Source organism: Triturus cristatus, chromosome 7 (genome assembly GCF_964204655.1).
Source record: "Triturus cristatus chromosome 7, aTriCri1.1, whole genome shotgun sequence".
Lineage (NCBI taxonomy): Eukaryota > Metazoa > Chordata > Amphibia > Caudata > Salamandridae > Triturus > Triturus cristatus.
The window spans coordinates 1856950932-1856978131 of record NC_140590.1 but is presented as its reverse complement, the minus strand read 5'-3'; the positions used below and the strand labels follow the sequence as shown (position 1 = coordinate 1856978131).

The window sequence follows — 27200 nt, the reverse complement described above, 5'->3', positions numbered from 1 at the left end:
ATGGAAGCTACTCCAACATTTACTAATCCTTGGGACTGATTATATCCTCCTCTGGAAGGCGGTTGTGCAACCTAGTGACTTTGTATAAATTGTGTGAAAATTACCAGACTAGTTAACGTAGCAGCTGATTTCATCCCATGTAGACCTCATATGACATGCAGGTAGTTCCATTACAAATATCTACTGTAAAGCAATGAAAGTGCTTACTGAAGTTATGTGCCTCATGTGACTGCATCTTCATGGGAGGACTGAAGACGCAACACTTGTGTGTGAAAACAAGAACATGTAAGACAGCCAATTGCATTGCAGAGCATCCCAGGCACCACATCACCCCCCCCCCCCCGACAGTCTTGTTTTAATAGACCGAACCTAGTAGATGCTGGACAGCATTGGGTAGGCAAAAGTCGCTACTCTGGTGTTTCTGTATCAGAGCCTGAGGGGTCTCGCTGAAGTCCGTTCTCTTTGGTTTGTTGTTCAATGTGATAGTCATTGAGGTGCTGCCCAGCTCCCTATTTGTGGATTGAGAATTCCTGGGAGGGAGTTGCCATCACACTTTGCTATACCTTAAAATCCCATAGATTGGGCATGCCGACCCTAGCATCTGGAGCGGTGTAGTTCCAATATGGCCTTTGGTGCTCCTCAACTGAAACAGACGCTCTAAGTCCAGTCGCAGCTGCTAAACATTCCAATAAGAATGTCAGTCAAGGTATGTAGGCTCAAAGTTTTATATAAAGTATTATAGGTAGATTACAACATATACCATCTAATTCGCTGCAAAGCATATAGGTCATACGTACAAAGATCTCCATACAGTTCTAGGTGAAATCTGGCATAGCTTATTGTTGGAAATGGCCCTTTTTGCAGGGTTATACCCAAACATTTTGCTTCTTTATTTTTAGGGCGAAGCCTGTAACAGCGCACATGCGCTGTCCTGGCGAAGACTTTATGTAAGGGCTTTCAAAAACTGACCTAACCATCGCACACGCTTGTGCGTGTGCTTTTTGTTTTGTCCCACGCTATTGGCCTTTGCATGCATCTTTTTAACAAAGACAGCACGCAATTGGCCAAAGGCGGGCGCACTGCTCCGCCTATTGGTGTCGGTTACCCGCATTGCCGCCATTTGGTTTCAATTATTGTGCCCAGACACGGGCGCGATAATTGAAACCAAATGTCTTGCTGTCGCGCGCACCTCTCGTTGGACCATGGAGCGGCGTGTACGGCTCCTAGTCTTTGTTGATACGAGTCGAGCTGTAGTGTGAAAGCTGCAGATAATGGGGTTGCCAAAATCTCATGAATAGCACACGAACAGCTTGGGTGCCAGGAGATAATTATTTTTTTCTAAGATTATAGGACAAAGTTTGAGAACTGGACAAACTTATTTATGTGCACGGTTAGTGATAAAGCGTTGTCTATGCTAAACCCAAATATTTCACAGATGAAGAGGGAGATAGATGGAAAAGCGATATCATCGACATTTTCGAAGTTGCTATTCCATCCTTTAAATCATGAGAAAATTACTATGATTGTCTTTTAATACTGTCAAACCCGGCTTTCCTGAAGCTTTAGTGACGCCCAAGGGACTAAAGACCCTTCCTCACGGTTGCATGAGCAAGTCGTCCAAACTCAAAGACAATCTTCTGGGACACATTTCGAAGACTGTCCAGTTTGGGGCACCACCTAGTGGCGGTTGGGCGTACCGCCCTCATGATGAATCTAAATGACATACAGTCAGTCCCATGCATTTCTATGGAGTTAAGCGACGCAAGCCTAAAAAACCTCCAGCCTGTACATAAATGGTCCTTCACATCAGTTTTGAAAGTGGCAAGGTAACCCTTCCCTCTGAGGCCGCGTCAGCCATATATACCAAGGACAACAAAGGGCCTTGCGTGCGCATGCTGATAAATGTAATGATTGATTTGGTACACAGCGTTCGTGCCGGTCTGACCTCCTTTCACGATTCTTTAACCCAGTGCTAACCTTTTAGGCCGCAACACTTTGCTTTCTGGGAGTTGTATTTTTGCTTCGCCCGTTGCAGGCATGCTGTGTGTTAGACTCGGTCGTCGTGTTTGCCAGCCAGGAGCCCTTGAGAACAGAAGAAGCCGATGCCCATTTGCTACAAGTCTTTAATTTCCCACCAAAGTGCCGACGTTTCCTTTCATTTTGACTGCAGGTCAATCTTGGTACCGCAGTGCTTGAGCCACACTGCCAGTCTTAAGTGGGAATTCGACGTCATGGTCCAGAGTTTGGTCAACCACACCGCATAGACCTTCAGGAGGCAGGTGAAGCAGACCACGGGTGATGACCTGCATCAAACACTCTTTCTTCTTTTAGGGGCTGTTCGTAGTCTTGCGTCACGTTTTGGAGGTACTGAATGCACTCTTTGCAATTTGTGCTTGTTAGGTATACCAGGTATAGCTTAAGGACACCTCTAGCTCATGTGCTAGCTTCATGTATTAAAATATAACCACCATAATTAATAATACATAAATATGTACTTATGTAAGGGGCTTTGAGTTAGTCCTCTTTATCCACTGGCCTTTAATCTGGTCATTCACATTTTGCTTCCATGCGGCACGGCATAGAGAGGGCTTGGGTCAGACCTCTTCAGCCATTGGCTCTCTTGCACAGTGGTTCATGGTATCTTGTTTGATCTTCCGTGAACACCCACTTGAACAAGCTTTTCCAATGGAATAGGTCTCGCATTCATGCGAGTTTGAGCTATTGGCATTGTAAATGACAATGCCTTTTATTTATGTTTTGGTTTTTAAAACCTAAATAAAAGGCCTTGTCATTTACAATGCCAATAGCTTAATTTAAACTCACGTAAATGCGAGACCTGTTGCATTGCAAATGCTTGTTGCTATTGGAACATGTAACGAAGCTGCCTAATTCTGCATTGCTTGCCGGTGGAAGGTGAATTGATCCCAAGGGATCTCATCTAAATTAGGTTGTTCTCAAAGGATATGTAAATACTGTCAATTTTATCAGGAAAGAAACTGCTTCAATCTTCACAGTGACTGGCAGAGGCGATGACTGCCTGTGATAGTGCTACACCACGAATGGGGGCTCATGCCGTAGCGCAGTGAACGCTGTCATGGATAAAGAGGGCAGCACCCTCTGGGAGTCACAGGCTGCACTGAATGGGTTCAATGCGTACTTGGGGATGAAGTGCCGCCTCGCCGAATGCTGGGAGTCGCAGAACATCAATTTTTCTGGTATGAGGGAATCCGCAACAACCGACGGTGAGTATGAATCACCACAACCAAGATGAGTTACACGCATGCGTTGTAACAAATGACGTCAGCATGTCATGATCCGGAAGTATTTAAAAGGCACTTCTGTATTCACTGCAGATTATTTAGGATTTGCTCGTGGAGACTTCAGTTGAGAGATAACTTCGGTTAGAAGAAAGAAGAACGTTTGTTGGCGGAGCGGTAAGACTGTATTTACACCATTTTTGTGTCCCTTTGTCAAGACTGCAGTCCTCTACCTTTGTTTCTTTTTGGGTTACGAATTTAGGACTGAGCTCTCAGATTACGATGTTACCCTTGATGTGGTTTATGATTCATGCCTAAAGAAGAAACATTACAAGGACTTGCCCAAAAACTACCAGGTCATATATTGTGTTCATTAGAGAGTGGCATACCATCTACTTATTTGAGGATAATGTAGCTGTGTTTTTTCTTCAAATTATCCAGAGATAAAGGTATCCATTTTGAGACTATCAGTCTACCTACCTTTGAGTTGGGCACTGTGTATTACTAACAGTGTGGACTCACCTTCAAGACACTGGTTGTTTCATTAGTCACACGGAGTGACATTCTATTTTTCTTTTCATGTGATAATTACATTGGCTATAGCTGTAGGAAAGTGCCCCTTTTGTCATGGTTACCCCCTAAACGTTTCGCCCGATACCCGATACTAACTTGAGTGTATGCTGGGACCCTGCTAACCAGGCCCCAGCACCGGTGTTCTTTTCCAAATCTGTTGAATTACGCCCACAATTGGCACCACTCTGGCCCACATACAGGTCCCTTGTAAGGGGTACCAGTGGCACCAAGGGCCTTGTGACAAGAGAGGGTCCCTTAGTTCTGCAGCATGTATAGACCCCACACTAAACACATACAGGGTGCCATTGCAGGTCATGTGTGTAGGAAGCTAGCTCTGTATATATTATACCAAAACGAGGTAGTGTGCACAGAGTCCAGTGGAACCCCAAAGATAGACAAAGGTAAAAGTAGATAGCACCTTACCTTCCATTTGTGGTAGTGTGGGCGAGCAGTAAGGCTTTATCAGAGGGTGGTGTTAAGGATTTGTTGTACACACTCAATCAGCGAATGATGTCACACACTCAAAGACTGAACTCAGACAAATTTTGTTTGTATAAAAATATTATTAAGTTATTTTATTTCTAGAACCCAGCCAAGCCTGGCACAGGTAAGTGAAATAAATGCTTTGCAATATATTAAGCAGTGTTTACAAGTCAAGTGAATGCAAGTTCAAATGCAGTTGTTTGAAATACAGGTAAGTCAAGGTATTGAAATTACAGTACAGATTACTTTTTAGATAAATTCTTCTACTCCGTGTAATATGCCTAGATATCACACTGGGACATTTCCTAGAGAAAAGGTAAGTAAAATCAGTTTTGCACAATTGTTATTTTTCAGGTTTCCATACAAATCAACTGGACACTTAAAACATTTTTCAGAGAAAAAGAGTCAATAGGTTCCTGTGGAGAGAAATGAAGTTAACGATTACCAGGTAAGTAATTGGTATTTGGGGTTAAGGTTCTGGGGTTAGACTCAGGGTTCCCCCAGGGTCAGTGATGCACTGTTGTTGCACCCCCAGTGGCACTAGGGCGGCCGGGTACAGAGTGCTGAGGACCAATGTTATCCAAAGGGGGATAGGAGGCCTCTGGTTGGTGGCTGCTTACAAGCAGGCCACTAGGTTGTGGGAGCAAAGTTCCTGGTGTTATGCTAAGGGCAAAGGGGGATCCCGTGTAGCACAAGTGCACCCACAGGGGTGGCTGGGTGCAGGGTGCTGTTTTGGCGTCGGGTGCCCTGCTGTTTTCAATAGAGATTTTCGGGTTTGGTTTACAGTGCAGGCTTGGTCCAGGAAGACTTCCGGGAGGAACCAACAGCTGGGCAGGTAAGTTGGAGGGCTCGGGGATGTAGGTGCCCCTCAGGTTCTCTTCTCCGGGGCGCAGGGCTGCTGGATGCAGGGGTGTCTTGAGGTCGGATTTCACCTTACTGGGCCACTCACGGTTGGGGTGGGTCTCTGTGCAGAGGCTGCAGGCGACGTCGGGGAGTCCTGGAGGGGTAAACCCATGGTGGACTCGGGCTCTGGAGCACTGGGGGACCTCGCTGGGACCCGTAGGCCACTCGCACTCAGGTCGTAGGCGACGGGTGCAGTGGTGGTTCCAGGCGTTGGGTTTCTTTGTCCTCAGCAGGCTCAAAGTCTGTCTTGGTAGTTTTCTTTTGAACAGAGCTGCTGTTCACAGGAGATCCGGCCTTTGTTGAAGGCAGTCAGTCCTCCCACGGGTTCTGAAGGTCGCTGGCTGCAGGACAAGGCAACTTTTGGCGCAGGATCTCTGGAAACTGCAGACGGGCCGATAGGGCTGGGGCCAAGTCAGTTGTTCTCTGCAGTCCCCTCTGCTGGGTGTCTTCTTTCGTCCTTTTTCTTCTTAGGTTGCAGGAATCTCCCTTCTTGGTACATGTAGGAGAGTACTATCTGCACTTGTGTTGCTCCCACTTTTTTTCTGATGTATACACTGGTTTCTGGCTATAGTCTGGCTGGGTCCCTGCTAATCAGGGCCCCAGTCTACCTGATCTCTCTAAACAATTTGGTGTGCATATTAGATGCACTAGTGATTGGATACTGTGGTACCTTATGAGCCCCTAGTATATGGTACCTTAGGTACCTAGGGCATTGGTACTTCACAGGCCTACCAGGGGCTGCAGCATGTATTATGCCACCCCTGGGAAGCACTCACAATCTGACACCACAGGCCTGCTACTGCAGCCTGTGTGAGGTAGTGTTAGCACTCCTCACAGAGGTATAGGTTCCTATATCTCACCATACACACACACATATAAACCTATCATTCACCCCTATGGTAGGCCCTATCAATCCCAAGGGCAGGGTGCGTGCCAGGAAAACTGTTGCTGTAGCCTTGATTACTTCTAGGCTGGACTACTGTAATAGTCTATATGCTGGAACCAATAGATCGGTACTCCACAGACTTCAAATGGTCCAACATGCAGCAGCCCGCCTAGTACTAGGCTGGCCACGCAGATCATCAGCTTCCGCGGCAATGGATGCCCTACACTGGCTTCCAATTGCAAAGAGGATCCTTTTTAAGGTCCTCTTGATTACCTTTAGGGCTTTTCACCATCAAGGCCCTAAATATCTAAGCCAGGGCTTTAGACGATATAATCCAGTACGCTGTCTAAGGTCTGTGGGTCAGAACCTGCTGGTTATCCCTAAATTCAGACTGACAACAAAGGGTGGTAAATCTCTCTTTGTGTTGGGTGCCAAGGCCTGGAACAAGCTCCCCCTTTCCTTACGTTCCATGTCGGATGAAACCCTTTATAGGAAAGCACTAAAAACCTGGGTATACTCTATGTCCAATTCAGCTTGCATAGCAATGGTTTAAAGATGCAGTGTCCTGTGTGAGATGTTGTCTACCTCTTCCCCCCCCTTCTCGTACACCTGAGTTGGGTGAGCGCCAAGATACTCCCTGGAGTGATAGCAGCGCTATAGAAGTGGATTTTACATTACATTACATTACATTACTATGTGAGGGGGTGCTTCTGCCTGAGCAGGACCCCTCTGCAGCTGGCAGAGTCTATTCTCTGCTGCTGTTTGTGGATGCGGTTAAACCATATACTCTTAAGTGCATTATAACCTCGCGGTAAATGCTAACTTTGGAATGACTGCATCAAAACATGTCGTGTTTGGTGTAAAACAACTTGGAATCCTACCCCCACACCAGTAACTGGTGTGGGAGTAGGATCCCACCCTTCTAGAGGGGACGACATGTACACACTGTACTAACCGGTAGAAATCTTCTAAGGCCCTGGCATCACAAAATGGATGCCACCAGCACAGACACCGGGCTGCCCTCCTGCTGCTGACCGAAACTCGCAGTGGAGGGAGCTCAACAAAGGGTTTCCTGTCACAGGGAGGTGTCACAACCTCCCAGACAGGATTTAGTGTATTGGAGCTGGGTGGGTGCACTCTTAGAGTGCTTTGAAGTCCTGCACTGGGGGAGCAGTAGGCTCCCCTGTGCATATGCCAGCTCAAACCGGTTCAGGGGCTGCCTGCCCCTGTCCTGGCGCGAAACTGGACAAAGGGAAGTGGGTGTAACCACCCACTACCCTCCTAGAGGAGTGGCCTTAGAGCTAGTCCCTCCCATCTTTTCACTATAAGATACCAAAGCTTGCCAATGCAACTTAGATTACACCTGGACGACGCTCTACGAAGAAGAATCCTGGCCTTTCTACTACCTTTAGAAGACCGAAGGATCTCCCTTGGAGTCAAGGAGTGACTCCCCTGCTTGGCAGGCACCAAAAGGACTGAACAACGGTTGCAAACTTTACCGCTCCTGCTGGAGCCCGAAGACCCTGCGTCCCCTGCAGCTGATTTCCTGACCTCTCGTCGGCCATTTTGAGTCCCCAGCGAAGCTGTGGCATCTGGACCCCACGAGTGACGAGGAACAGCAATACCAGGGAACCGTGCACTGATTTCGAGCGCAAGCCCTGAACGACGAACTACAAACTTGTGCTTTGGACCACTTACTGTCCAAGTCCCTAGCAGGTCTGGAACCAAAGAACAGCAGCCTACCTCGTCCCGAGCGACCGTGGGCTGTTGCGGAAGTTTCCCTGCAAAGGCGTCTTCGCGGTTGCTTGCCCGTTGGCTAGTAGCCCCCACGAAGACTTTCTGAACTACTCCAAGGGTTCGCCTGGTTGCTCTGGGCCTGCCCTCACTTACCCACGCTGGGTAAGTCCATCGGACCTTGCTGGTCTGAACCATCCAAGATCTTCATTCTACACGAGACTTGCAGTTGCCAAGGTTTGTTGGCTCCAATCCGAGTGCCGACACCGCCATCAGCTGCAGACGTCGTGGGACCCTCCAACTCCAGCTGCTGGTCTTCCTCGATCTCTCCTGGACCACGTGGGCGAAGAGACAAAACACCATCAGCGACGTGAAGAGACTCAACAGTGGTGGTCATCTATCCTGAAGGCCACCGGTCCCCTCAATTTCTAGGTCGCCTGCAACTCCAATCCATCATTGGATTTCCACGGACACTTCACCCGACGACACAAGCAGCAAGACTTCAACGATTCCCATTGAAAGCAGCATCGCGACCCGACACCAAAGGACACCTCTGCACCCGGCTTCCCTGGGTGAGGTAACTCTGGCATTACGGTGCCCAAGTGTGCATTGGCTATCAAGTACTTACCCTGTAAGTTGTTTGCTTGTTGTCCATTCCGAAGTGCCCTAGAACTGTAAAATACAAACCGCGACATTTGCCATTGAAACGCATTGAAACCCGCGTGTGTGTTGAGACACTGCACGCGTCTCCTGTGGGCTGATTACTTACCTGTAAACACTGCAGCAGTGAAGCCCCAGCGATTCCCAAGGCCCTAGGCCTCTTACTTTTGCAAGTCGAGTTTGTTATACCACTATTTTAGTATATGGTCTGGTACGCCCCTAGGGCTACAGCCATATTTGTGCTTAATTTATTGAGAACTGTTGATCTTTTGAATGTTTACCTGGCTCTAATCTCATAAAGAGATTAGTAGAGTATATTTAGAAATAAATACATATATATTTGATATATATACCTGTGTGGTGTCTTTTCATTTGCTAATTCAAGAGATTATAAGGTAAAACAAGCTGCTTTACATTCCTCAGAGACTTAGCCTGAAGGCTGCTCTCCACAGCTACCACTAGGATAGCTTTCTTTAAAAGGTTGTCTTTAAACCTATCTACCAAGAGTCGAATTGGACTGGTGCAAGGTGGCCACTATAACTAGTGACCAGCATATGCCAGGCCAACTTCTCACAGTACAGGGCTGCCCCCTACATACTGTATTTAGGGGGCCTTTTAGTGGTCTCGGGGTCAGTAACCTATGGACTACTGACCTTAGGGTGACTAAACGCTTGGTGTGCTCACCCCACGTGGGGGAGTGAGCACAATCCCTAACCCTGATTGGGGAGTGCCTGCCACCTGCTAGATGGAGGGCACTGAAGAGTGGGCTACACCTCGCCTCCCCCACCTGAGGGGTGGAGTTGGCAGAGGTGGGCACACCTCCTGGGCTGGCTAGTTTTTCCCACGTGTCTTCCCGCCGAAAGGGAGGGGAGACAGGAAGGGGGCTGCTCCTGATAGCAGGAGAGGCTGGGGGTCGCATTACAAAGGCTGCCAGGCCTTTGAAGCTCCCCTGCCACAGATGGCTCTTCCTGGCCTGGGGAGGTGTGAACACCTCCGCCCAGGAAAGGCTTTGTTTCTGGGCTCAGGGAGCGTAGACTCCCACCTCATGGGTCCAGAAACATGTCTCATGGTGGCAGGCTGATATGTACAAGTCAGGGAACCCACCAGAGGCTGGTCGTTTTTCAGGGGGCATCTCTAAGATGCCCTCGGAGTGCATTTTTCATTAAATCCCAAACTGGTATCAGTGTGGGTTTAATGTGCTGAGAAGTTTGATACCAAAATTTCCAGTCTTCAGTGTAGCCATTATGGTGCTGTGGAGGTCATAATGACAAACTTCCAGCACCATATACTCTTAATGGCATTACTGCATTTACAATGTCTAAGAGTGGACTTAGACACTGTAGGGGTACAGGGCTCATGCACCTGTACCCCACCACTGGTACAGTGCACCCAGCTAGAGGGGTGGCTGATCTATGCCAGGGCAGTGGGTTGTAGGCATGGCACACTGAGATGTGTGCCATGTCGAGTCTTAGCTTTGTTCTGCACCAAAACATGCAGCCTGCAAAGGCAGTATGTGTGTGTAAAAGTACAGGGCCTCTAAGGGTGGCACAATAAGTGATGCAGCCCTTCAACGCCTTCCCTGGTCACAGTGCCCTGGGTACTTGGGGTACCATTTACCAGGGGCTGACCTGTGGCCAGAGATGCCAATTGGGTTTTGTTTTGGGGAAAGAACACAGGCCCTGGGAACCTGATTGGCAGGCACCCAGGACACACCAAGTAAAAGTGCACCAGTAGTTCTGGCAAAAAGTGGGGGGTAACCAACAGAAATCCAGCTTCTCACAGTGTGTTGTCGACATCTTCCTGGGTGCCACACCTACATACACTGCCTGTGGCATAGGTAAGTCACCCCTCTGGCAGTCCTTACAGCCCTACGGTAGGGAGCACTATACCACAGGTGAGGGCATAGCTGCATGAGCAGTATATCACTGAAGTGTCTGGGTCCATTCTTGGACACTGTAAGTGCAGTGGAGCCATTTTGAGTACATGGGTTGGGAATTTGTTAACACCAACTCCACAGCTCCATGATGGCTTTGCTGAAGACTGAGAAGTTTGGCATCAAACTTCTCATCATAACAAACCCACACTGATGCTAGTATTAGATTTATTATAAAATGAACTCAGATGGCATCTTGGAGATGCACCCTGAAAAACGACCAGCTTCTAGTGTATTGGCTGACTGGTCGCTGCCAGCCAGCCTGCCTGCCAGCACCAGACAGGTTTCTTACCTCATGGGGTGACCCTTTGTGCTCTCAGAGGTCAGAAACAAAGCCGCTCTGAGTGGAGCTGCTGCACACCTCCCCTTGCAGAACAGCAGCACCTGGCGGTGGGCCTCAAAGGCTCTCACCTTGTGTTATGCTGATGTGGGCAGCTTCAACTAGTGGGGATGACCGCCCCCCTGTCCTAGCCCTAATTTTTGGCAGCAGGATAAGTGGGAAAATTAGTAAGCAGAGTAGGAGTTCCCACCTAGTATTTAAGGGCTTCCCTGAACCATGATACTTAGATTCAACGACCTACGAAGAAGGACAAAAGAACTGGGCAGCAGTGGAGAAGACGACAACTGACTCGGCCCCAGCCATACCGGCCTGACTCCACCGCAAGCGGCCCTGCTCAAAGAAATCGACATGTTCTGTGGGCAGCATCTCTCCAACAACTCCAGAGACTAGACTGTCTCCTGTGGATGCCAGATTTGTCCTGCAAAAGCAACCCCCAACAAGGACTACAGTGCGTCCTGGAACCGTGAGTCCTCACCTATTTGCACCGGTCGCCCTCGGCCTGAGTCCAGGTGGCCCAACAATCCAGTGACGTCTCCCCGGTGACCCTGGCCTGGGATCTAGCATTGGACAACCTCTCCTGAGCTTCCCCACAATGCCTGCAGCCTAATCTTGAAGGGTCCCCCCGACCGCGACCAGATCCGGTGAAAGAAACTAGACGCTGAAAGACACCCCTGCACCCAAAGCCCCCAGGCCTTGGGGTGCCCAAACAGTGTCTTTGTGTCCAGCAACTATCCAACTTACTTCTCCAGTCGTTGGTTCCTGTCAGCCAGTCTTCTGGTCCGAGCCTGCAGCGTTTTTCCTCAACCAAAGATCCTCATTGACATCAGTTGGGAGTTCGACGCCTGCTTGCACTCTGCACCTAGTCGCCAACTTGTAGCCCCCTTTGAGTTGTTCTTTAAACCCAGGGCCCTTGCTGTGAAACCCCTGGTCTCTACCCGCAACTGGTGCTCTGCTGAGTTCCCCCCGGTCTCGATAGGCCTGCATTGGGCACCCGGACCCTCCTTTGACCAGTGCCCCTGTGCCGCTGACCCCTGCCGTGTGTTGGTTCTACAAACCGAGACTGAACCTGAAAATCATGTTCTCACCTGTAGATTACTCACCTGTCTTTCCTCCCATAGGATTGCATTGGTTTTTCCTCTATATTGCACTAAGGGTTGATCCTGAGACCAATACAAAGTATTTTCTTGATACTGAAAAGTATTTCTTACACCTAGAAGTATTTCTAATGCTTCTACAATCCTTTGCCAACGGTATCTTGAAAGTACTGCAACATTGAAAAGTCGACTTACCTGTAACTGAGTTCCACTTGGTTCCTAAAATAAAAGTAACTAAAGTAATTTTTTTAATAAACATTGGCCTGAAGTTAGTCACGGAGTGTGAGTTTCTTCAGGGAGGCTGAGATGCCCCCGTCACTTTCAAATACCTGGGAGTCCAAGTGTATAGAACCCAACGGGATATACTAGATGGAAATGTACAGAGAGCGATCAACTCCCTGCGATCCCAAATCACTTTTTGGACAACGCTCCCCATATCAGTGGCCGGGCGTTTAGCCATTGCAAAAATGGTCATGCTACCACATGTGCTATACTTTATTCACCAATTTACCGATAGTGATCCCATCTACTACATTCAAAATACTGAATACGCTATTGACCGACTAATATGGGGTGCGGGTAGGCGCAGAGTCAGCTTGGCAAAATTGCAACTGCCGTCCGACGCTGGTGACATGGGAGCTCCAGGCATGGTGAGCCAATTGCAGTGGCTCTCTTACTGGCTAGTGGGCCGCAACTTACAGGAGATAGCATACACTCCTGGTATGGTCCCGAAATGTTTTGATTGCAACCCCACCGCTATTGAAAGTGGCACTTACTTACTGAAAGCAAACCCTGACATACACTGCACCCACCACACCATATGCACCCAACATTCCGCTCCTGGGACTCCTCACTTCTGCCGGGATACTGACACAACAACAACTCTCCAGGTGGGAGCGGGCCGGGGTGGCAACTGTCAGTGAACTATCTGGAGATGGTACTCTGCTCACCCATGCCACTTTTGTGCACGAGGAGGGGCTTCCTAACATGCTATTTTTACTGCATGCTAGTCTAATACGATATATCAAGCGGGGCTGGGCTCACGACGGGGCCGAACCATCAACACACAAACTGGTGCACTTGGTACACTTGATAAGCACTGGTTGGCACTGGACACGGTGGATGTACCGAGGTATAAAGGCACACATACCCTCACCCCCAACTACTTTACGGGTTAAGTGGGACATGGGCAGGGTTCTGACCGACAAAGAATGGCCCTCCCCTCTCGGTTATCCGAGGGTAGTCTCCCGCAACTGCTGGCTCAATTTTATTCAATATATATTAACTCAAAGAGTGTATCTCACACCACATCGACTACACACGATGTTTCCAGCAGTGGCAGCGAACTGTCCGAGAAGTACTTAACAAGACGCTGACCTCTTGCACATGATATGGTCATGTCCTGCCCTCTCCACCTACTGGACACAGATAGTGTTCACACTGCGGGGGTGGTTGGGGGACACTCATGGACCATGGCAGAGGGTTGCCTGCTGGGCCTGTATCCACATCCTAAGGGTTACAAAGTGCAGGTGAAATTGGCTGATCCGGCGTTCATACTGGCGAAACGCCTTATAACTAGGCGCTGGAAGTCAGCGCTTCCGCCTGCATTACAGGTCTGGAGGGAGGCGAAGCAGCGGTGGGGACTCATTGAAAGCGGGGTGCTTTGCAGAGAAGAATGCCATGGGATGCGAAAGGTGTCCATTGCCATGTCCTGGGATCTGCTACTGGAGTCCTTCAAAACGCTAGACGCAGACTCATTCCATCTGCACATAGATGACCCACAGGGAGACGCGCCTGGGCGTTAACATCTCCAGTGAGATCACTGATGACATCACGGATTACATCATCTAGCAAAGTAAGGAATATGCTACTTACCAGTATGCATCTGTTCTTGGCATGTAGAGCTGCAGAGTTGTACACTTAGCATAGATCGCCATCTGGTGTTGGGCCCGGATGTTTGCAGTTTGTTTTTGTTCTTTGGACAGTCTTTGGAAGTCACGAGTTTGGTGACTCCTCCTTCGGTCCGTACTGCGCATGGGCTTCGGCTCCATCCTCAGATTGTTTTTCGCCAACAGGGAAATGATGGAGTGTAGTAATAACAGTGAGAAACCCATGTGTGTTGTATCTAAATAAGATGGACTGGAACGGATACAGGTAGCCGGGGAGGCGGGTGGGCGTGTACAACTCTGCAGCTCTACATGCCAAGAACAGATGCATACTGGTAAGTAGCATATTCCGTTCGAGGCATATGAGCTGCAGATTGCACACTTAGCATAGATTATATAGCAGTACCCAACCTTAGCGGCGACCACCGGTATCCGTTGCAATGGTTTGAAAAAGTGTCTTTAGTACAGCCTGGCCCACACTAGCTTGCTGCTTGGAATGCACATCTACACAGTAATGTTTTGTGAAGGTGTGCGGTGTCGACCATGTGGCTGCTTTGCAGATGTCATCTAAGGGTATGTTCCCTAGAAAAGCCATAGAAGCCCCTAACTTTCTAGTAGAGTGGGCTTTAGGTGGAACAGATAATGTTCTTTTTGCCTTTTGATAGCAAATTTGTATGCACTTTACAATCCACCTAGCTATCCCTGATTTAGAGATGGGGTTGCCTTTATGTGGTGGAGAGAAGGAAACAAACAATTGTTTAGTTTTCCTGAAAGGTTGCGTTCTTTGTATGTAGTATAGCAACGCCCTTTTCACATCAAGTGTGTGTAAGGCCCTTTCTGCAACAGATTGGGGTTGCGAAAAGAAGACAGGTAATTCCACTGATTGATTGAGGTGGAAGGGGGAAATGACCTTGGGCAGAAACTTTGGATTTGTACGAAGTATGACCTTGCTGTGATGTATTTGTAGGAAGGGTTCTTGTATAGTGAACGCTTGTATTTCACCAACCCTCCTAAGGGAAGTGATAGCTACGAGGAAAGCTGTTTTCCAGGTGAGGAACTGTAGCTCACATTTATGCATTGGTTCGAAGCGTGGACCCATTAGCCGTGTGAGAACTACATTAAGATTCCATACAGGGGAAGGTGGCGCCCTGGGAGGAATTACTCTTTTAAGGCCTTCCATAAAGGCTTTAATAGCGGGCACTCTGAACAGTGATAAATGCTGTCTGTTTTGTAGATAAGCAGCAATCGCTGCTAGGTGTAGGCGTATGGATGAATATGCCAGGTTACACCTGTGAAGATGGAGCAGATAGCATATGATGTGCTGTATGGATGCATCTAAAGGGTTGATTGTATTGTTACGGCAGTAAATTACAAATCTTTTCCACTTTGCGGCATAGCATGCTCTAGTGGTAGGACGTCTGGCTTCCATGATAATGTTCATGCAATCAGGGGTAAGGTTAAGGTATCCAAATTCTAAGATTTCAGGAGCCAGATCGCCAGGTTGAGCTGAGCTGGGTCCGGGTGCCTGATTTCTCCATGGTTCTGGGTTAGGAGGCATGGGGAGAGGTGCAGTTTTTGATGTGGCACCACCGATAGCTGTAGTAGTGTGGTGTACCACGGCTGCCTGGCCCATGTTGGGGCTACCAGAATGAGTGTGAGGGAGTGCTGTTGTAGCTTCCTTACCACTAACGGAATTAGTGGGAGAGGTGGAAAGGCGTATGCAAATCTGCCTGACCAGTTCATCCATATCGCATTGCCTTTGGACAATGGGTGTGGGTATCTGGCGGCGAAGCTTGGGCATTTTTTGTTTTCGTGGGTGGCGAAGAGGTCTATCTGAGGATGCCCCCACTGTTGGAAGAATGGGTGAAGAACTTGTGGATGCAGTTCCCATTCGTGTAGTTGTTGCGTTTGTCTGCTGAGCAGATCTGCCATGGTGTTTTGTACGCCTGGAACGTGTTGTGCCAGGAGAAAGATGTTTTGGGGAATTGCCCATCTCCATATGCTCTGGGCTAAGCGGGAGAGCTGGGGAGAGTGTGTCCCCCCCCTGTTTTTGGATATAATACATTGCAGTCATGTTGTCTGTGCGAATGAGGACTGCTTTGCCCGAAATCTGTTTTTGAAAAGATTTTAGGGCTAGAAAGGTCGCCAAGAGCTCCAGATGGTTGATGTGGAGAGATTTTTGCTGTGGCGTCCATAGACCTTGCATGGTGAGGTGTAAGAGGTGCGCTCCCCAGCCGGAGAGCGATGCGTCCGCTGTTAGAATCACCTGAGGAACCGGGTCCAGGAACGGCCGCCCTTTGGAAAGGTTTGTGGTGTTCCACCACTGCAGAGAGTGATGGGTGCGGCCGTCCACCAACACCAGATCCGTCAGCTGACCCTGGGCCTGGTTCCACTGTTGTGCTAGGCACTCTTGAAGCGGACGCATGTGGAGTCTTGCATGGGGGACTATGAAAATGCAAGACGCCATCATTCCTATGAGCTTCATAAACACTCTTGCTGGAAGAGAGTGTTGAGGAAGGAATGTTTTGCGCAAGGCTTGTATGCTTGCGATTCTGGCTGAGTTTGGATAGGCAATACCTTTGGAGGTGTCTATAGTGGCCCCGAGATATTGCTTTGTGTGAGATGGTATGAGGTGGGACTTTTGGTAGTTCACCGTGAAGCCTAGCTGGTGGAGCAATTTGATGGTGCGGTTTGTATGTTGCACACATTGGTTGTAGGACGCGGCTTGTATCAGCCAGTCGTCTAAGTAAGGGAAGACGTGAATATGTTGACGTCTGAGGTGTGCTGCTACTACCGCTAGGCATTTGGTAAACACCCGTGGTGCGGTGGTGACCCCGAAGGGGAGAACCGTGAATTGGTAATGCTGACCGTCCACCACGAACCTGAGGTACTTCCTGTGAGAAGGGTGTATCGGAATGTGAAAGTATGCGTCTTTCAGATCCAAGGTAGTGAGAAAGTCTCCCTGACAGAGGAGGGGGAGGACTTGTTGTAGGGTGACCATGTGGAAATGATCTGAGTGTATGTAGGCATTTAGAGGCCGGAGGTCCAGAATGGGCCTCAGGGTCCCGTCTTTCTTTGGTATTAAGAAATAGAGAGAGTAGACCCCTAGATTTCGCTGATTGACGGGGACCTGCTCTATAGCGTGTTTTTGGAGGAGGGAGAGCACCTCCTGTTTGAGTAGTGTGGAATGTTCTTGAGACATTGGACGGTGTCTTGGTGGGATATTGGGTGGGGTAGACGTTAGCTCGAGACAGTACCCTGACCGAATAATTTGGGTCACCCATTTGTCCGATGTTATGGACTCCCATGCGTGGATAAAGTTTTGCAGTCTGCCCCCGACCGGAGTGGGATGGTCTGGGGGGAGGGAAGGGGAGTCATTGTGCGGGCGGGGTGGCAGAATGGGTGGTGTTAGTTTTGCCCCTGCCCTTATTGTTGTTGCCTCTGTAACCACCCCTTTGGTAGCCCTTTGAAAAGGTATTTTGAGGAGGGGATTTGTAGGAGGTAGAGGCGCTATCGGTGGAGTAGCCTCTGCCTGTGCTACGAAAGGATGAGCGTCGAAAGGAGCGTTTAGGGGCCTGTGATTGTAGTGCCCCCATAGACTTTGCTGTGTCTGTGTCCTTTTTCATCTTTTCTAATGCTTCGTCAACCTTTGGCCCAAAGAGAGTTTGTTGGTCAAAGGGGTGATTTAGTATGGACGCCTGGACTTCAGGCTTGAACCCTGAGATCCTGAGCCAGGCATGACGACGAAGCAGGACACTAGTATTTATGGCTCTAGAAGCAGTGTCAGCTGCATCGAGGGCACACTTAATAGAGGTGTTCGTAATTAGTTTGCCCTCCTGTATTAGCTCATGAGCTTTGCGTTTGTGTTTTTCGGGGAGGTGCTGCATAAGAGCCTCAAGCTCGTCGTAGTGTGCTCTGTCATAGCGCGCAAGTAGCGCTTGTGTATTTGCAATGCGCCACATGTTTGCAGCTTGGGAGGCGGTGCGTTTGCCAGACGCGTCTAGAAGTTTGGATTCTTTATCCGGCGGTGGGGCTTCTCCGGAGGACTGGGAGTTAGCCCGCTTACTAGCTGTGGACACAACTAGGGAATCTAAGGGAACAGGACCCTTAATGTATGCAGGGTCTGTGGGTGCCGCCTTGTACTTTTTTTCTATTCTAGGGTTCAATACCCTGGCCCTGACAGGATCTTTGAACACCTCTGCAGCATGCTTGGTGACGCCTTTGAGCATGGGCAAGATAGATGTGGACTTGTCCTGAATGTCAAATGTATCCAGTAGGAAGTCGTCTTCCACTGGTTCACTATGCATTTCCACCCCATGATAGTGTGCTGCTCTCTGCACTAAGTGGTGAAACCCTAAGGAGTCCTCTGGAGGAGACGGCCTGGATGGGTATAGGTCGTCCTGAGGCACATCCGGTATGTCAGGGTTTTGGTAGTCTTCCCATGGGTCTGGGGTCCCCGGTGGAGTGGGGTCCATTGGGGCGTCCGCCGGGTCATAATCTGGATCCCCGTAATCCGGATCTGGGGACGGGGTCGGGGAGTGATGAGGTAAGGGTGGCGGAGACCTGGGAGGGGGAGGGGGTGGAGGAGGTGGAGGAGGCGGAGGAGGAGGTAGTGGGGAAGGTACTCTGAGAGGAGAAGTAGCAGAGTCCTTCCGCTTGGGTGGTGGAGGAGGAGCCGGAGTGTCAAGGCGTCTTTTTTTGATAACTAAAGTCAATAGCCCAGTCTTTGGATCTTTAAATAGAGTCTTTTGCAAAGGGTCTGGTGTAAACAGATCCAGTGGCGCTGAATCGTCCGCTGGCGCCGATGGTTTCGGAGCCGAGGGCTTCGATGGTTTCTGTGCGCCATGCTTTTTTGGAGCCTCCGGTTTTTTCGGCGTTGAAGGAGTTTTCGGCGCCGGAGCGTCGGTGCCGACAGATTTGTGTTTGTGTTTGGTCGGCACCGAGAGTCCAGGCTTCGGCACCGGTGGCTTCGGAGTCGAGCTGGGTATCATTTTCTTCGGTGCCGGATGGTGTTTTTCGGCACCAGGCGTCGGCTGGCTCGAGCCCGAGCTGCCGTGAGACTTCTGAGGCTTCGACACCGGGCCCGAAGGTGGGGTGATGGAAGCTGTGTGCTTGGTTTTACCCAGGCCTGCAGGCGAGGGTGTAACCTGAGTCTCTTTGGTTTTGGGCGCGGGAGGGGGTACAGTACTCACGACCCGCTGCGCCGGTGTGATGTCCTCCACGTCAGAGTCGTCGGCCTCGGAAGCGCTGACGACGTCGTCCTCCTGCTCGGTGTGTAGTTGCCCCGAAGCTTCGGCGTCGTCTCCGAAGATGTCCGGTGGAGCTGCGGTCGATGAGTGCGCCATGGTGCGTCGAGCTCTTTGATCCCGGATGGTCTTTTTTGATCGAAAAGACTTACAGGCGGGGCAGTCTCTGGCCTCGTGTTCTGGAGAGAGGCAAAGGTTACACACCTGATGGAGGTCGGTGTGGGGAAATTTAGACCCACATTTTGGGCACTTTTTGAACGGAGTCCTTTCCATCGGCCGGGACCGGAGTCGAGGAGGGCCCGAAGGCCGGTGCCGATGTACGGGATGGAGAAAAGTGCCGCTTCGAGAGATGAAGATATGATGAAGAAACTCGAAGAACGAGGATTTTCCGTCGAGGCTGGAACCGTAGAAGTTCGAAGCCGGAGCACGAAGTATCACATCCGAGCCCGATGGCGGAAAAAAACAATCTGAGGATGGAGCCGAAGCCCATGCGCAGTACGGACCGAAGGAGGAGTCACCAAACTAGTGACTTCCAAAGACTGTCCAAAGAACAAAAACAAACTGCAAACATCCGGGCCCAACACCAGATGGCAATCTATGCTAAGTGTACAATCTGCAGCTCATATGCCTCGAACACTACATTTTTCTTCATCTTGCAGAAAGGTGTCAAAAGAGAGGTCAGTCTTTTGTAAATGTCTACTACCCTGAGCCATCGCCCTAGAGAAATGTCTTCGTGAAGAGATGAATGCATTGCAATCTACTAATGCAGTCATTCATCACAAAGAGAGGTAGAAGGAAACAGGTCAGTACGTCATAAAACAGAACTATCCTCAGCCACCAGTGTGGAGTAACGTCTCAACGAACAGCTTAGACTGTGGCAAAGATATGTGCAGTCTTAACTGTGTGCCTAACATTGGACCCTATTGAATCCCATTCGGGACGGAAATACAACCGTATTTAAGGATCTTCACGTATTGACTATTGCCCTGAAGAAGTCGCTGCGCACAACCATAAGCGCGATAAAACACGAGCTGGCTAAGGCTGTTGTGTATAAACTGAAGTGCATGTTCCCGCATAGTCTCAAGCTTTTGTCACACTGTTATTGATATAATTGAAATACTGTTAGCGTGTCCAGGGGACTGTTCTGTTTTACCAGTCAATATCCACACATTGGGGAGGAGGGTTGCTCTCCCAACCCTTATGCACCGCAATCCTCACTCAGTACTAGAGTATACTATACTTACCTGCGTATTGCCCAGGAGCGCCAATACCCTATAGAACCCCCTACCAAGCAGTTTCATTTGCTTTAAAAATGGGTTTATACTTCAGATGATGTACGATACAAATACTAAAACCCATTAGTTCTACAGAAAGAATAATAATTTGACTTAAGTAGTAGCTCAGTATATATTTATCAGAGTCAGAAACGTTTACGAAACACACTCACTGGATAATGTCATGAGTGATGTCATTTGAGATGTCATCAGTGATGCCATTAGTGATATCACTGACCATGTCATGAGTGATGTAATATCATAAACAGTGCTTTGCCGGGGGCATAGGTTATAGTTACCTCAGCTAACTACTTAATTTCTATGGTTTTATGTGTGTAAAATCTGAACCTAACTAGAACATCCCTGCAACCTTTCTTTGTTTTCAGTGACAATATATACTATATATATACATACACAAGCATATACACATATACATATCTACAGTAACATGTAAATGAATATTTCGTAATTTAATAATTTTACTAAGATATTTTAAAAGCTTCACCTGACCTGCACCAAGTTTATCAATTTTTTCACCTTTGTGGGTGTTGAGAGGAGTCGTCAAAGGCTGAAGTACATTTCCAATTATCAGCAAGGACACTGCAGGCGCGCCTGTCAAAGCAAAGAAATATATCACACACTTTCTCACACTGGTCTGGATTATCATATCAACATTTTGGATTCAAATGGTATGATGAAAGGAAAAGGTTACTGTTTTTGGCATGTAATGCTGTAGATTCACATGCTGTGTATGCTACCGTCAACTAGAGTTGGACCGGAATGTGTATAAGTTGTTTTTCTTTGAAAAGTATTTTAAGTGACTTGGTATAGTGACTCCTCCACTTGCTGCTAAAGCTCATGATCATTGGTTCCATTGTTAAATTGGTTTCCCGCCTGGCAAGTGAGGATGCAATGTGAAGCGATACGACGTATACAGAGATGTCCATGCGAAAGAGGAAAAAGAAATAGTAAAGTGTACTGCAATAGACACAGTCATCCGGGGAGGAGGGTGGGTGCATGTGAATCCACAGCACTACATGCCACAAACAGGTGCTTACAGGGTAAATAACATTTTCCATTCGAGGCACGTGTGGCTGTAGACGGACATGATGTCTTCTAAGTGTCAACTTTTAAAATAGCAAAATATTGCTTAAAAATCAGAACAGTAACTAAAACGAATTTACTCACTTGTTTCCAAGACCTGTCCCAGGACTGAATCTAGGATCCAGTCCTGGAATTAGAAAAGTAATCCTGAAAGAAATCTATTGCAAATAACTTAAAACTCGCATTGAGCTCAATGTATTATTGTGTTTGAAATGGTGTTGCCTATTGCAACAACCTGTAACTCTTACCTACAAAAGTCAATTGCATATTGCAAGAATATTTAACTAAAGCCTCTCATTCTGAGAAAGTATATTTTGATACCTATTGTTGGTTCTAAAATAAAACAACCATATATTTTTTATATAAACCATTGGCCTAGAGTTCAGTTCTTGAGTGTGTGAGACCATTTGCTGACTAAGTGTGTACAACAAACGCTTTACACTGTCCTCTGATACTGCCTTACTGCTCGACCAAGCTACCACTTTAGAGAGTAAGGTTATACCTAACTTTAGCCTTTGCCAAACCTCTGGGGACTGTGGACTCTGTACACCTTGTACCTATTTTGGAACAGTATATACAGAGCCACTTTCTCACAGAGGCAAGTTAGGGTTTGGTGGTAGGTAAGCTCCTTTTGAGGAGCCACCTTAACCTCTGCCTCAAGAATAAAGGAGCGGTGGAAAGCAGGAGTCAGAAGTGCACTCATTGCTTTAGCTATTTCAATATCTTTCTTGATCTTTTTCAACGTTTGGTCCACCTGTGGACCAAAGAGATGCTGTCCATCAAAAGGCATATTTAACAGGTTCTGTTGAACCTCTGCCTTCAAACCAGAGATACAGAGCCAGGTATGTCTGCATAAAAGGATGCTGGAGTGGACCAACCCCCCAGCTGCAGTGTCTGCGGCATGTAGGGCACAGTGGATAGAGGTGTTAGGTACATGGGTGTCTCCTCCATTATGGTGGGGGAGTGTCTACCCCTTGCTGAAAGCCAGCAGAGACAAAGGACATAAATAAAATAATTTAATTATTTTTCGTCCTGCAGGCTACGAGCCGAGGAAGGGACGTGGCCATCCATGCTGACGCTGCAGCACCAATGGGGTGGGGGGGGTGGTGGGCACTGCCAAGTGCGCATGGCGGTTTGGCTGGTCCTCTGGGGCTGGCCAAACTGTCATGCGCACTTGGCCTTTCTCCTACCCGAGCTGGGTTGTGCAGCCGAGTGGAGAACCAACACAGGTTCCCAGTCCATGTCGTAGCGCCGAACCAGGGCGCTCAGACCAAACCCAGCGCTGCTTTCATGCTAGGAATAGAATTCCCAGCATGAGAGCAGCACTGGGATTGAGAGCTGGGAGCCTGCTCAGTGTGCAGCAGTACCTGGACAGGACGCGAGGATCGGGAGCAAGGCGGAAGACGTCGGAGTAGGTGAGTGCTGTTTTCTTTATTCATAATTATGTTTTTTTTGTTTGTGTTCACCTCCCCCTGCCCCATCACTTCCCAATATGAGTGGCTGCTACTGATTAGACATATGTTTGCTCTCAGAGAATAGTTCATGTGTTCTTTTTCAGTCCTCCTTTGGGAGGTATTGGAGGAGCTCCTCCATCTTGCCCAAGTGGGCATATTGCGCAAGAAGTCTGATAGATTTAGCGATGAGATTTTGGTTGGCCGAATGCGCGGCTAGCCTCTATCTTGCCGCATTTATGCACTTACTCACTTTCTCTGATGGTGGGGCATCTCCGCTAGCCTGAGAGTTCACTCGCTAATGACCAGTTGTAACCACCAGAAAGTCGGGCGGGATTTGGGCACAAATGTAAATGGAACTCATTCAAGGACTATGTCCGAGCTAGGGTCATAACACATAGGGTGGATACAAAAATAAAGCCTCCCCTACTGACCTAGAATGTCAGTTGTGTGGCGTAGCATGCCCATGCGCATTATTAGCAAGAGGACGAGTTGCTATACCACATGACTCAAAAGGCTTCTTCAAAGAAAAACAACTTGCACACATTTGGGTTCAACACTAAATGGCAGGAGTATGCACAGCATGTGTATCTACAGTCACACATGCCTCGAACATACATTTTTACTCTGGTAAATGAATTTACGAACATGGGCACAGAAACACAGTCACAGAAAGAGTAAATAAATCAATTTAATAAATACACTCAAATCGAGGCAGAGACTAGAGCCATTCAGTCACACAGACACTCACTCGACTAGGAAGCAGACTGGTACTGGGACAGGGAATGCATATTTTTAAAGCTTGACAGGGACAACCAGTCTAAAAACAATGCCTCTTAGCGGAGTCAAATGCACCAAGTTTGAAACACCCCTAGTAACCCACCCCATCATTCATATCCACAAGTAGTGACATCACTGCATTAACCAGGATCCACCTGTACAGGAAGTGATATCACTGGCTTTGTGCCAAAATCACATTTAGAAGAAGAAGCCACTGTAACACAATCACACCATCTCTTCATCCGCACCACCACAACACATCTACCATAACACAGCCACAGCCTCTCTTCACTTACACCACTGAAATACATCCACAGCATCACCTCACCCACATTGTTATGACTTATTCACATCATCCTTTCACCTATACCACTGCAATACAACCACATCCTTAACTCACACCTCCCACAACACTTCCACACCCTCAGTTCAGTCGCCACTACAACACATGCACAGCTTGACACTTCACCAGTGCCACAATACTACATCCACAGCATCACCTCACCCACATTGTTATGACTTATTCACATCATCCTTTCACCTATACCACTGCAATACAACCACATCCTTAACTCACACCTCCCACAACACTTCCACACCCTCAGTTCAGTCGCCACTACAACACATGCACAGCTTGACACTTCACCAGTGCCACAATACTACATCCACAGCATCACCTCACCCACATTGTTATGACTTATTCACATCATCCTTTCACCTATACCACTGCAATACAACCACATCCTTAATCACACCTCCCACAACACTTCCACACCCTCAGTTCAGTCGCCACTACAACACATGCACAGCTTGACACTTCACCAGTGCCACAATACTACATCCACAGCATCACCTCACCCACATTGTTATGACTTATTCACATCATCCTTTCACCTATACCACTGCAATACAACCACATCCTTAACTCACACCTCCCACAACACTTCCACACCCTCAGTTCAGTCGCCACTACAACACATGCACAGCTTGACACTTCACCAGTGCCACAATACTACATCCACAGCATCACCTCACCCACATTGTTATGACTTATTCTCATCATCCTTTCACCTATACCACTGCAATACAACCACATCCTTAATCACACCTCCCACAACACTTCCACACCCTCAGTTCAGTCGCCACTACAACACATGCACAGCTTGACACTTCACCAGTGCCACAATACTACATCCACAGCATCAATTCACCAGCATTCTACAACTCATCCTCACCTCAGCCGCACTGTTATTCACAGCCTCACTTCACCCTTTTTATTACAAGACACCAACACCATCAATTCACCTGCACTGCAACAACACATACAAACCCTTACTTCAACTACACCACTACAGCACATCCACACCTTCACGGATCTGCAACAACACATCTACAGTCTCATTTTGCTCACTTCATCCTTACTACAACACATTCTAACCCTCAGTTCAACCACATGACTACAGCATATCCTCTTCCTCACAATACCTCTGATGCCAAACCCTCAAGATGTCAATGACCATACAGCTCAAGCAGCCTGCTCTGGACCTTCTCTCCGCTATCACCGCTTACTATCAGCCACGGTCAAACCAAACCCCAATGCTCAACAGTACCTCTACTCTTGCCACTCACCACCACCTCCTCAACACCCATGAGAACACACGTTTAGAGGGCTAGTAGCAATTACCAGGAGCTAAACTGCAGAGTGCAATGCTAAATAAAAAGTACAAAAGATTAAGTGTGAGTTGATTGTGCCATACACATTCCCACAGCAATTACAGATCAGAGGCAGCTACAGACGAGCATACAGTATTGCCAAGTGGAAACATCTACCAGCCCAGCCTTAATCAAAGCGCTTTGTGTATGTAACCAAGGCTACAAGGCAGTCATTATACAAGGAAGCCTCATTACACACTATCCGAAAACGTACATGAGTACGAGCCCAAACATCCCTGTTTTTAGTAGGAGCTGAAAACAGGGATGTTTGGTATCAAACAGCTCGTATTGGTAAACCCATGCTGATGCCAGTGTTTTATTTACTAATGCATGCACCCAGAGGGCACCTTAGAGGTGCCCCTTGAAAACTTATCAGCCTCTGGTGTGCTTGCTGACTGGTTTCTGCAACCCTGCCACCCGCGACACTGTTCTGACCTCATAGGGTGAGAGCCTTTGCTCTTAGGAGACCTAGAACAAAAACCCTTTTTGGGAAGAGGGTGTAACACCCCCTCCCGCAGGATGACCAGCTGATTAAACTCCTTGGGTCGGCAAGCTTCAAAGAAGTTGCTGCCTTTGGAATGCAAATCTGGCTCCAATCATAGGAGAGAAAGCCACCCTTCTGACCAGAGCCCCATAGGCACCTGGACAGGCGGGAAAATTAGCTAGTCAGGATGGCGGGCCACCTCAAGGCTAGTACCACCCCTATGGTGGGCTACTGTGAGGTTGACACAACTTTTCAGAAGTAGCCATCTTTGTGATGGCATACTTAGGAATTCTGGGACAGGAAGTGGTCATATAGGGGGTGTAGCACCTCCAAGGGTCAGTAGCCCATTGTCTACAATACACTCCCCAAATGCCCCTAAATTCAGTATTTAGGGGAGCCCCTGGCACCAGAGAAGCAGATCCTGATGACCTAAGAAGAGAGAGGACACCGAAGAGATGCAAAAGCCGAGAAGAGAAAAGAAGCAGCTGACCTGGTACCAACCCTGCCGGTCTGTCTGCATCCCTCGTAGGAAACAGCGCCAAAGCTGATTCATCCTGCAGCTGTGACTCCAGAAACTTGAGAGGACTGCCTGCTTTCAGAAAAGACTCAAGACCTCCTGTGAACAGTGGACCTATTCTAAAGAACTCGAAAGGAGGAGACTCTGAGACCCGACACCTGAAGCAGCCACTACACCAGTCGCCTTCGGCCCGAGCTGTAGTGGGTCACTGGTGCCAACAAGGTTCCCCAGCCCTCCAGAGCATGAGTCCCTCGTGGTGCCACCCCTTCTGGATTACCTGACATCACCTGCAGCCTCTGCATGCAGGCCCCCTCACCAGTGACTGCTCCGGTAAGGAAAAACCCATCCCCTAAAGACACCCGTTGCCCCAGGGCCTTCGAGAAGATTACCAATGTTGTCCCCGCGCCCGAGCATCGCAAGGCCTGAGCCCACTTGCTGGTTCAGCCCAACTGGCTTCCTAGCCAGAGCCTGCAGTCTGTTTTTACAGTGACTGATCTCCATTGAAATGCATCGGGCACCCTGCCAGGCTCAGGCCGCTGATGGCACTATTGGTGCTGCCTTGGACCTTGCCCACCACTCACCTTAACTTCTGGAAGTTGTTCTTGTAAGTCTATGTACTGTATCAGTTTGCAGAACTTGTTCTTCCTTCCATTGGATAACATTGCAGAACTCAGAAATTGCACTGTGTCCACTTGTTAAAGTAAAAAGAACTTATATTAAAAAACTTACTGTAGGGGTGTGGTCAAGATGGCGAACAGGTAGGACGTGTCTGTCTCTTCTCCCTTTCCACGCCGCTCACCTCTGCTGCAGCCCACACTACAACTGCCCGGTAGGTCAGCTACTTCCAACGGGCGAGGGAGCCGACCACCAGATCCCGAATGT

At 48.4% G+C, this 27200-nt stretch overlaps 1 protein-coding gene across 5 annotated transcripts in view; it reads right to left on the bottom strand.

The window, feature by feature from the left end:
• LOC146813471 (uncharacterized) overlaps nt 1-27200 on the bottom strand; it is a 269121-nt gene that overhangs the window by 69461 nt on the left and 172460 nt on the right. For 2 of the 5 annotated variants that reach the window (XM_085620247.1, XM_085620248.1), the window contains exon 9: nt 20807-20881. In XM_085620247.1, coding sequence (XP_085476373.1) covers nt 20807-20881 — 75 coding nt within the window. Of the gene's footprint in view, nt 1-20774; nt 20882-27200 lie in introns of all 5 variants that reach the window. The other 3 variants (XM_085620244.1, XM_085620246.1, XM_085620245.1) reach the window with 2 other exon arrangements.